The following is an 11,066-nucleotide window of genomic DNA, read 5'->3' on the forward strand; positions in this document are numbered from 1 at the left end:
GGCCCCCCGCACCGGAAGCGGAAATGGTTGGAGGCTCTCGGCCCCGCCCCGGCAGCCATCTTGGAGGGCCGGGAGGCGGCGCCGCACAGGACGGAGCGGAAGTGCTCGGCTGCTCGTTCTAGGACCGAGAGAAGCGCCGGCGCGGCCGCCACCCGCGTCCTCCTTCCCGCGGCCCTCGGGAGACCGCGCTCGGCCGCAGCGGACCGCGAGGTGCCGGCGGGCGGGGCGGGCAAGGCGCGGGCCGGGGTGCTGGCGGCCGAGCGCAGAGCAGGGGCGGGCCCGGGGTCCCCGCGGTGACCAGACCCCCGCCCCCGCTGGCGTGTCCCGAGAGGGTTCCGCCGGCCGCCCCGGGCTGTGGGGCCTCGGTGTCCTGGCCGATCCAGGCTGGCCTGCGGGGTTTGGGTGGGAGCGTCGCGGTGGAGTTGGGTCGCTCGAGGTCCTGGCGATTCTGAATTGAGGATCCCAAGCGCTCGGGCTGACCCGGCCGACGGCGCCGCTCGTGCCTGCCCAGAGCTGCCCTCCGGAAACCTGCCCTGGGCACCTGGGGCTGGGAGTGTCCCAGGGCGCCTCCTCTCGGCCGGGTTGGTTTCTCACTTCGCAAGATGTGTAAGGTGGACGCCAGTAGGTGTGTGAGGGCTCCCAGGTCCTGGTGAGTGTAAGTGCCGTGTGGTCAGGGCCAGGTGGAAACTGGAAAGTGGTTACACGCAGGGGAGGGAGGAGCCGGCAGCGGGGCCTCGCCGAGGGGTAGAGGGAACGGCATCAGAGGTTGAAAGTGTGGGAAATTACTCTGCTGGGAACCCAGGAGGAATGAGGGAAGGGGTGCTGCAGTGAACTGCAAGCTTGTGGGAGCCAAGCGGTGGCTGACCTGGGCGCCAGGCAAGCCTGCTCCTCTGCCCTATGTGCTGTCTGAGCAGGGAGGACCACTCCACAAACAGGTGCAGTGATGGCTCTGGACCTATAGGCCCAGGAGGGTTTGGCTACAACTTCAGATGTGATGCTCATGGCCTCTGTTGGGGTGGGTTTTGGGTTTGTTTTAACCTGTGACATAGGGAGGTTCCCAGGCTAGGGGTCGAAGTGGAGCTGCAGCTGCCAGCCTCAGCCACAGCAACACCGGATCCTTAACTCACTGAGCAAGGCCAGGGATCGAACCTGCAGCCTCATGGATCCTAGGCGGGTTTGTTTCTGCTGAGCCACAGCGGGAACTCCTGGGATGATTTGTTGATCTTGCTTTTTCGTCTGTTCCTCGTGGCCGAGCCTGAAGCCTTTAGGTCTGGCAGCACTTCCCCACCCCACTGGCTAAGTGGCCGGCCCTTGTAGGCCATAGGGCCCAGCAGTGGACCGGCCAGGACTCCCCCTCGAGGAGCTTGCCTCCTAGCGGGAGGGAGCAGAGAAATGAAGTGGAGAGCAGTCGCAGATGATTGTCCCACAAAAGAAAACAGGGTGACATGAGCTAAGGGGCTGGGCACAGAGGGTTTCTCTGAAGAGGCGGCCTCTCAGCAGCAGAGGGAGGGACGGCAGGCCCTGATCCGGGAACGGGGCTGACGTGTGCGGCGGAGGCTGCCTTGCTCCCGAGGCGGCTCTAAGGGCCTGGCTGAGCCTCCCCCCGGGAGGTCTTGGGCGGGGGCTGAGGACCTGTCGCCTGCATCTCACAGCTGTGTGCTGAGGCGGCCCCAGACGGGCCGGAGACTCCAAAGTTCACCTCCTTCATGTCATTGCCGTTGGGAGCTCAGCCGAGGCGGGGGCCGCAGTTCACCTGTAGCTTGTTTGCCGGGTGGTCTGGAGCTGGCCAGCGTGCTTTTGGGGGATTTTGCGCGTGTTCAGCTGAAAAGGATGAGGCTTCTGAGCCGTCGTGTCTACGGAGGGCACGCAGGCCCACGGGGTGGGCAGCGGTCCTCTTTCTCACATTCCTCCTGATCCCTCCCTTCGAGCAGAAGCATTTTCACGGTAAACACTTGGGTCGTAAAAAAGTAAAATTGGGGAAAATTTGTAGGGAGCCACGGGACGGAGAATGTTGCCGCTGTAGATTTCTGCTGGCCCGGCTCTGGCCTCAGCGGGTGGTTGGCCCTCTGGGTAGCAAGTTCGAATTCAGCCCCTTTTAAACTACGGGCTTCTCCTCAGCCGACTGTAAAGCAGGCCCCCCCGAAGCGCACTAGGAGCTTCAGGCCACCTGTTCGCTTCAGCTTTGGCTCCCCGGAGAGCAAAGGGCGTGACTTGGGGCTCCTTGGCACCCCTGACGCCCTGCCCCCTCCGCATGGCAGCTCCAGGAAGTGGTGTCATGGGGTCACAGTTACACTTTTTTTTTGTCTTTTTGGGCCACACCCACGGTGTATGGAAGTTCCCACGCTAGGGGTTGAATTGGAGCTGCGGTTGCTGGGCTACACCACAGCTCACGGCAACGCTGGATCCTTAACCCACTGAGCGAGGCCAGGGATCAAACCCGCGTCCTCATGGATGCTGGTCAGGTTTGTTTCCGCAACAGGAACCCCACAGTTATGCTTTTAACGCAAGTGGGCCTAGGACTGCTCAGGTCGCTTTCATATCTGAGTTGGACAGTTCACCCTTGAACAGCTTAGGTTTGAATGGCCTGGGTCCCCTACACGCAGGTTACCTCGTGACGTGCGTGCTGCAGTCTGCACGATCCGGGCTGGGGGCACTGCGGACCCGGAGGCAATGGTAAAGTTTTCTCCGGACTGTCAATGGCTGGGGGCCAGTGCCCCTAACCCTGCGTTATTCAAGGGTCAGCAGGACCCAGAGTCATGTCGGGCATCTGGGCAGGTGTGGGTGACGCAGTGGGGCGGGCGGTGTTGTTTGGATGGGAAGTGCTGCTGTGTCAGCAAGTGGCGTATTCCAGGTGAGGAAGCCAAGGCCACCGGCCACTGCCACGCTGCCCAGGGGCCCCAGGAAGAAACCCAGAGCTTCAGTCCACTTCTTTCCTCAGCCCTGCTCCTGCCTGGGGCCAGGTTCGGAAGGTGTGGCCCACAGGTTTGGGGGCAGCCAGGCCAGACGTCAGCTGGAAGAGCTGAGGTCGGGCTGGGCTCTTGACCTTGCTTTGAGGTCTGCCTGCTTCCCACCTGATCCGCTTCCTCCCGGGGCGGATAGGGTTACCTCCATGCACGGGAACTGGAGCACAGACGGTGATTACCTGAGAATTGCAGGTGACACATTCCTGTCCATGGAGGGACTTGGTCTTGAGAGGCCTGCAAGGCGCACGGCTGGCTGCTGGCACTGTGCTGCAGCCTGGACAGAAACCAGGGCAGGGCCTAGAGAAGAGGTGGCGGGAGCAGGTGCTGGAGGGGGGAGGTGTGGGGGCAGCGACACGGGTGGTGGATCGGCCCCAGGGAGGTGGACACAGAACCGTGTCCCCAGGTCTTTGCAGGCAGCGAGGGTGGCCACTGGGGACCAGCAGGAGGGGTGTGATCACGGCGACATTCGCAGAAACGAAAGTCCACCCGTGTCGCTTTGCATGTGCATCCCCCTGGCTTTCCACCAAGGCCTGTCACTTGCCTGTTTCTTTTTCCTGGACGACTCGTGGTAAAGACACGCGGGACGAGGCGGGGGTGCGGATGAAAGAGCAAGTACCGAGAAGCCTGCCTGATAGACTGATGAGAGTAGGGCAAAGGGTCGGACGCTTAATGCTTGTTGAATGTGAGAGCGTCTCGTGTCTTTCTCCTTTGCAGAATGTCCGAAGGTGACAGCGTGGGAGACTCTGTCCATGGGAAGCCTTCCGTGGTGTACAGATTCTTCACACGGCTTGGGCAGGTGGGTCTGGAGTAGCTGAGGGGTGTAAAAATTTGAATGAGCGTTGACCTGGGACATTCCCCCTTGGGGCCTGAGTGTGCTGGCGGTCCCCGAGGAGAGGGCGTCACCGCCTCTGGTTTCGCAGTCCCTCTCAGAAGCATCGTGAGTTTTTTCCAGCAGCGTTCAAAGTGTGAAAACCCTTCCGAGCTCCTGGGCGGTACAGGCACAGGGGCCCCAGCTCTGCCTTTGCTGCCCCCCTCCCAGCACTGGGGCTGGGGCGCGGGCCAGGCACCTGACCCTGTAGGGACTGTGGTCTGGGGAAGAAGAGCTGCACAGACTGCTGCTTTGGTTTGAACTAAAAACATCTTGGTTTTTAAAATTAAAAACAGCATCTGGGGAGTTCCCATTGTAGCTCAGTGGGTTAAGACCCTGATGGTGTCCAGGAGGCTGTGTTTTCAGTCCCTGGCCTCGCTCAGTGGGTTAAGGATCCAGCGTTGCCACTGGGGCTCACCCCTGGCGTTCTGTGGCTGTGGTGTAGGCCTGCAGCTGCAGCTGTGATTTGACCCCTAGTCTGGGAGCTTCCTGACATGAAAAGGAAACAGTGTCTGGAGTCACTGATGATTAGTGAAACTATAGGCGATGGGTGCCTGCGGGCTCATGCCTCCCTCTTATGAATGGTTGAGGTTTTCAAAATTAAAATTTCAAAATTAGGAGTTCCCACTGTGGTTCAGCGGAAATGAACCCAACTAATTTCTGTGAGGATGTGGGTTTGATGCCTGGCCTCACTCAGTGGGTTAGGGATCCAGCATCACCATGAGCTGTGGTGTAGATTGCAGGTGTGGCTCATATTTGGCTTTTCTATGGCTGTGGTGTAGGCTGGCAGCTGCAGCTCCAATTCGACCCCTAGTCTGGGAATTTCCACATGCTGCAGGTACAGCCCTTTTTTAAAAAAAAAGGCAAGAAAAAAAATTCAAAATTAAAATTAATTTGTGGAGTTCCTGTTGTGGCTCAGTGAGTTAAGAACCCGACATAGTCTCTGTGAGGACACAGGTTCGATCCCTGGCCTTGCTCAGTGGGTTAAGGATCCTGAGTTGCCATGAGCTGCAGTGTAGGTGGCAGAGCGGCTCGGATCTGGCATTGCTGTGGCTGTGGTGTAGGCTGGCAGCTGCTGCTCCGATTTGACCCCTAGCCTGGGAACTTCCATATGCCACAGATTTAGCTCTAAAAAGAAAGACTCCATGTCTGTCTGTCGAGTACGTGTGCACACACACGTGCAGATGTGTGAAAAGCCAGGATTCGCTGTGCAGCTGTGCAGGTGCCTGCCAGGCTGGGTGGGCGCTGGTACTGGCTGGGGGAGCAGGTGGAGTCCTGCGCGCTGGTGGTGACGCCCACGTGGACACACCTTCTCTCATCCCCTTCCTCGTGGGCTCGGAGTTTGGGCTCTCTGGGGTGACCCTCGGGGCCTGTGCTGTGGACCTCCTGCTGTGACAGGTGGTTCTGCTTTGCCTTGAGGGCTGGACCTGCCTCAGGAATTGCTGGGCCCAGTGCTGTCGCTGCTTGGCGCCAGCGACTCATTGTCTGAAGTTTGGCACTGGCAGGCTCCCTAACGCGTGAACGCTCCTTTCTCTAGATCTACCAGTCCTGGCTGGACAGGTCGACACCGTACACAGCCGTGCGATGGGTGGTGACGCTGGGCCTGAGCTTCGTCTACATGGTGCGCGTTTACCTGCTGCAGGTGAGGCGGGCCGGCCGGCGTCCCCACGCCTTGGGTGAGGGGGTGGTGGTCCTTCTGTCTCGGGATTAGGGGCTTTATGGTGAAGGAAATGGTGTCTGATGATCAGTTTCCTTTAAGCACCAAATATGAGAAGCTCAGGGACTTGATTTTTGTGTTTTTCATTTTTATTTTTTAGAACTTTTTTTTTTGCTCTTAGGGCCACACCCGCAGCATGTGAAGGTTCGCAGGCTAGGGGTCAGGTTGGAACTGCAGCTGCCGGCCAACACCACAGCCACAGCAATGCTAGGTCCGAGCCTGTCTGTGACCGATGCCACGGGTCACGGCAACACTGGATCCCTGACCCACTAAGCAAGGCCAGGGATTGAACCCGCATCTTCATGGATACTAGTCGGATTCGTTCCTGCTGTGCCACAACAGGAACGCCCTTTGTTTTTAAGAGTTGTTATTTTTGACCACACCTATGGCATATGGAAGTTCTTGGGCCAGGAATTGAACCCACGCCACAGCAGCGACTGGAGCTGTAGCAGTGACAATGCTGGATCCTCAACCACCGAGCCACAGGAGAATTCCAGAGACTGTCTTTCCTTTTTTTTTTTTTTTTTTGGCCAACCCAAGGCGTATGGAACTTCCCAGGCCCAGGTTTGATTCCGAGCCGAAGCTATGGCAACACTGGATCCTTTAATGCCCTGTACTGGGCAGGGAATGGCACCTGTGCCTCCGTAGCGACACAAACTGCCGCAGTCAGATTCTTAACCCAACCATGCCACGGTGCCTCCTAGCCTGTTGCTGGGGTTCCCGAGAGTCTCGGTGTCAGCCGGGGGCCTGGTGACCCTGACAGTGCTCCCCGTGTCCTGGTCTGCCCAGTGCCCCCCTTCCCGACGCTGCCTCAGGATGCCCGGGGGCTGGGGACCCTGGGGACAGAATAACCTGGTCCGGCCACCTCATCCCCTGGGCGCCAGGAGCTGTGCTGCATTTGAGGAGGGGGTGCGGTGGCCAGCAGGGGACGGGCTTTCCTCAGGGACCAGGACCTGGTGGCCAACTGGGCCCTAGTGAGGGTCCCCGGCGTCACCTGCGTCCAGGGGGAGGCCGGTTCAGGTCTCGTCAGCGCTGTGTCTCCGACTGGGACGCACGTCTGCTCCTGGACAGCAGGCACCCTCCTTCTAGGCATCTCCCGGGACGTGGGCGGACACTCTTGGCCGGGCGCCCCACTCTGCCCAGTGCTGCGCCGGCTTCTCGCCTGAGCGGAGGGTGAGACTTGTCCTTGGCTCTTAACCATTTCTGTCCGTGTCCTGCAGGAGGCCGCGCCCAGTCCAGCTCAGTGGAGCAGGACGCCGTGTGTGTCGGGTGCCTGCGATTAATGTTGAATTTACTGTGATTGGGTCTAGGTTTAAGAAAAAAAAAAATCAGACCTCAAGCCATTCTCTGACGGGAAGAATGACCCAGAGACCCTGATGCAGGGATTTGGGTGGGGGTGGCGGGGCACCTCGTGCAGGTGGGTTTTCTGTGTTCTGAATCGAATTTGTGCCTGACTCGGCCTCCCTTCCACCTCAGCCCTCGTTGTGGGGCTGGGGAAACACTCAGCCACTGACGTCTCACCCAGTGTTCATGTGTCTGACTGAAGAGCCTAAGCAGAAAGACCCCGTCTTGTTGGTGCAGACGCCTTAGGCGTCTCGACTCTTCTGGAAGAACGAGCGGAGTGGTTGCTGCCTGGCCGTCCCGGGGCAGGGTTGGCTCCTGGACACCCTCCGACTGCCTTCTCCGTTTCCTGATTTTCCGGTTTGGATTTCTCCTGGGCAGCAGGTCGTTACCATTCCCAACCGGGAGCCTGGCGGTGCGAGGCGCTGCTGGGAGGAGGAAGCGGGGGACGGCGATGGCTCGGTTCAGCGCCGGGGGCTGGGCCCCTGGAGCCACGGTGGCGCTCAGCATGGGGCGGGCAGGGGCTGGGTGCGTCTCCCGACCCCAGGGGGCGTCTGGCCGCTGGGACCTTGGCCTGTCCGCTCTCAGGACCTTCATGAGAGGCACTGTCACGGTGGACCGTCACTGCGCTTCTGTCACGTGCTGTGACCTCCGTGGCCAGGGTCGGTCCACATGAGGAATTGGTGGCGGGTGGTGTCACTGACCGTGTCCCCTTCTCTTCCAGGGCTGGTACATCGTGACCTACGCCCTGGGGATCTACCACCTGAACCTCTTCATAGCTTTCCTCTCCCCCAAAGTGGACCCTTCCCTGATGGAGGACTCAGGTAGCGTGCTGGCCGCCCACCCGCTGCCGTGCTCCTCGGGGCAGCTCAGCACCGTTTTCTCCGGAAACATTTGGGATCTGGAGCCCGGAGTTTAAAGCGTGCACTCTGACCCGGGGGAATCTGCTGTGGGGCGATCTGGGGGCCCCATCCCCTCCGCGCGCAGGAGTGGGCTGAGCCTGGACGTTGGGACAGCCGGCCTGTCCGTGTCCCCTCTCCCGGCACTGGGCTCTGTGGGCGGCTTCCCACGGCAGACGAGGCTGCCGGCCCTGTAGAGGGTGGTGGTCTCTGATTTCCCAGGACGACGGGTTGAAAGTTCTAGATCGCACTGCACCTGGCACACCTGGGCCAGGTGGGGGCCTCCGTCGACGCCTGACGGCCAGCTTGGGCCTGGAAAGCCCTTTGCAGCCTCCTGCCTGCAGGGGCCTCCTTGTGATGGAGACGCTTTGTGAGCCTGCATCCAGGTTGCGAGCAGAGCCTGTGAATTTTCCGTCTGGAGTATTTGATGAACGTCTGAAAGGAACCAACCTTTTCATTTAGCGCTGAGGGAGTTCGGAAACAGAGGTCCCTCGGTTGGCCTCGGGGTCTCCCTCTGTGACGGGGGAGGCCGCCTTCCCGCGTGGGCAGGCGGCTCTCCCGCGCCAGGGCCCCGCGTCGGTGTCCATCTTCCAAGTGGTGACTGGTTCCTGGAGGGCGGGCGGCGCCGTCGCGCCTTCGAGGGTGGGGTCCCGGCCTGCGGCAGGGCTGCTGGGCCAGGGGCCTCGGGACCCCAGAAGCGCAGTGATGGGAACCACGAGGGGAAAGGTCTGCTCCGGCTCTGACCGATTCCTCTGCCTTTCAGATGACGGCCCCTCGTTGCCGACCAAACAGAACGAGGAGTTCCGGCCCTTCATTCGAAGGCTCCCGGAGTTCAAGTTTTGGTGAGTTCCTTCCGGCCGGTGACCCCGTGCGTGGCGGGGAGGCGTGTTAGCAGCTCAGAACCGGGACCCCTCCCCTTGGGGAAACGTGCATGCTGTCCTGTCTCCTCGCTTGGTTGCCAACTTGCCTGGGACGGGGGCTGGGCCTTGGGCCTCGCTAGTAGAGCCCCTGGCCCGCGGCTCTGGGTGGCGAGGTGACACTGGTGCTTCGAAGCCACGGAGAGGCCCTTCTGGGATGGGGTCCGGGGTAGGTCACAGATGTGGCGTCGGGGGAAGGCTGCACAGTGGGTCTCTGGTCCTCTGCACGGCACCCCACTCGCTGGCTGGACCAGCTCTGTCCTTGCTCGGACTTGGTGGACTGTGAGTGCCCTGCTCTGGGGCAAGGCTGCCTCATCCCCCAGGCCCCTGGAGGCGTCCCATCTGTAATGTGACAATGTGGCAGGAGGGTGGAGGAGCGGGGGTCTCTGCGTGTCTATCTTGTGTGGGGGACCCAAAGCGGCAGGCAGCACGCTGCCACCTTCACCTCGCCTTTGTGGCGCCGGGCTGGGGCGGCTGGGGCAGCTGGGCGGGGTGGGGGCTGTGACCCTGAGGGGTTGGGCCTGAGGCCCAATGGCCTGTCCTCGGCCTCCTGGGCAGGTGGCTCGGGAGCCTCGAGGCTGGGGCGGGCTCCTCCTGGACGCGGCTCCGGCACTGCCCGTGAGGCCTCTCGGCTCCCCGCGCAGCTGCTCTGAGCAGTGTCGGCGCGGCTGCTGGCATCTGGTGCTTTGTGATCTCGGGCATCCTGGTGCCTTCCGGAGACTGGGCCGTGTCGTGGTCACAGCGCCCCTGCTCCCAGGTGGCGGGGCTGGTGCAGGCTGTTCCGGGCTCTGACCGCGTCCCTCTGCCCAGGCACGCGGCGACCAAGGGCGTCCTCGTGGCCATGGTCTGCACCTTCTTCGAGGCCTTCAACGTCCCGGTGTTCTGGCCCATCCTGGTCATGTACTTCGTCATGCTCTTCTGCATCACCATGAAGAGGCAGATAAAGGTAACAGCGTCCGGGGCCCACGGGGGACACGCTGCCGCTCTGAGCAGCCGCGAGGGCTTGGCTCAGGCGTGGGGTGCGGGAGGTCTGCCGGGCATGGCGCCCTGGCCGGGCCCCGGGCAGCTGCTCCAGGCCCGCCTGCCCCTGCGAGGGGGGTGGGGGGCCTGGGGGAGCGTGGGGGCGGCCCAGGGGGCTGTTGTGACTTGTGCGCCTGTCCCCAGCACATGATCAAGTACCGGTACATCCCGTTCACGCACGGCAAGAGGACGTACAGGGGCAAGGAGGACTCGGCCAAGACGCTCACCAGCTAGACCGCCCCGCTGCGCCGCCTGCGCGTACAGTAGTTGATCACGGGAGTTGTTTTCTTTTTAAAAAGGAGCTTCAATTATTTGTAACTGAAATATCAGGTTCTTGAAGAAACTGGCATTTAAACTGAATCGCATTGATTTATTTTTCAGGGCCATTAGGCGGCCAGGCAGGGTGGCCGGGGGGCAGGGCGGGGAGGGCAGGTGGCACCCTGATGCCCAGCGCCAGGGATGCCGCCCGTGACCCCATCGCCCGCCTGGAGGAAGCTCACCGGTTCCTGCGCGTGAAGGAGACTCGGGGGGACCCCGGGCTCGAGTGCCAGTCTCCCAGTTTCATCTCAGTAGAGATGTGTCGGGTCGGCCTCTTATCCTGATGACTCAAAACTGTGTTCTTAACTGCCGTGATTGCTTTTGAGGGCCTGAAATTATAAATATATATTATATTTTAATTGTTTGAGATTATTTTGACACATTTCTTTGATACATAGAGGTTTTGTTTTTAATTTAAATTTCTTCCCATGCAGCAGTCCCTTTTCAGAAACAGCTGGCAAGACTGCCTAGTCTCGTGGGTTTTAACACCCGGCTTTTTCCACTTTCTATGGGGAAACAACTCTGATCTGCATGGCACCTTTTTTGATGTGATAAAAACAAACACTCGTAAACATTTTACCAAATGACTTTTCAGTCCCAACTTTATTAAAGGTCGTGTTCCCGCTCTCGTGTAGTCTTTGTCTGAAACACTGCAGCCTGCTGCACAGGAAGCCTGGCCAGAGACGCCTCCTCCCCAGACCCTGTTGCCGAGGGTGGGGCTGTCATGGTCCCCAGGCCCAGAAGCTGACAAATAGGTGTGCTTTCTCCCAGGTCTTCAGGCCGGCGGTTCTCGTTCCCTGCTCCCAGTGTCTTTATCGCCTGGCACTTCTTTCTGCCAACTTTTGCATCCGAACCAGCTCCTCTGGCTTGCTTGCTTTCTTGGCTGTACACACAGCATATGGAAATTTCTGGGCTGGGGACTGGACCTGTGCCTCCAAGAAGCAAGCTGGCTCATGAACCCACTGCGCCACAGCGGAAGCACCTCCTCTTGCTTTTAAGAGGCCGTATTAAGATCTTTTTTAT

General features: G+C 60.3%; 1 protein-coding gene across 2 annotated transcripts; it reads left to right on the forward strand.

The window, feature by feature from the left end:
- The first annotated feature begins 76 nt into the window (after positions 1-76).
- Positions 77-10,402, forward strand: RER1 (retention in endoplasmic reticulum sorting receptor 1). Of its 2 annotated transcripts, none has more exons than XM_047791153.1 (7): positions 77-210; positions 3,678-3,759; positions 5,369-5,473; positions 7,614-7,713; positions 8,552-8,630; positions 9,516-9,651; positions 9,870-10,402. In XM_047791153.1, exons 2-7 carry the CDS (start codon positions 3,679-3,681, stop codon positions 9,957-9,959), a joined length of 591 nt encoding a protein of 196 aa, XP_047647109.1. In that variant the 5' UTR covers positions 77-210; position 3,678; the 3' UTR covers positions 9,960-10,402. The 2 variants fall into 2 exon arrangements, with proteins under 2 accessions (XP_047647109.1, XP_047647110.1); XM_047791154.1 differs by lacking the exon at positions 77-210 and adding an exon at positions 504-649.
- The last annotated feature ends 664 nt before the right edge of the window (positions 10,403-11,066 follow it).

Source organism: Phacochoerus africanus, chromosome 8, assembly GCF_016906955.1.
Source record: "Phacochoerus africanus isolate WHEZ1 chromosome 8, ROS_Pafr_v1, whole genome shotgun sequence".
NCBI classification, from domain to species: domain Eukaryota; kingdom Metazoa; phylum Chordata; class Mammalia; order Artiodactyla; family Suidae; genus Phacochoerus; species Phacochoerus africanus.

Coding starts and splice junctions, on each gene's coding strand:
- RER1 (XM_047791153.1), top strand. CDS start 3,679: ATGTCCGAAGGTGACAGCGTGGGAGACTCTGTCCATGGGAAGCCTTCC. Junction 7,714..8,551: donor TTCCCTGATGGAGGACTCAG/GTAGCGTGCTGG, acceptor TCTGCCTTTCAG/ATGACGGCCCCTCGTTGCCG. Junction 8,631..9,515: donor CTCCCGGAGTTCAAGTTTTG/GTGAGTTCCTTC, acceptor CCCTCTGCCCAG/GCACGCGGCGACCAAGGGCG.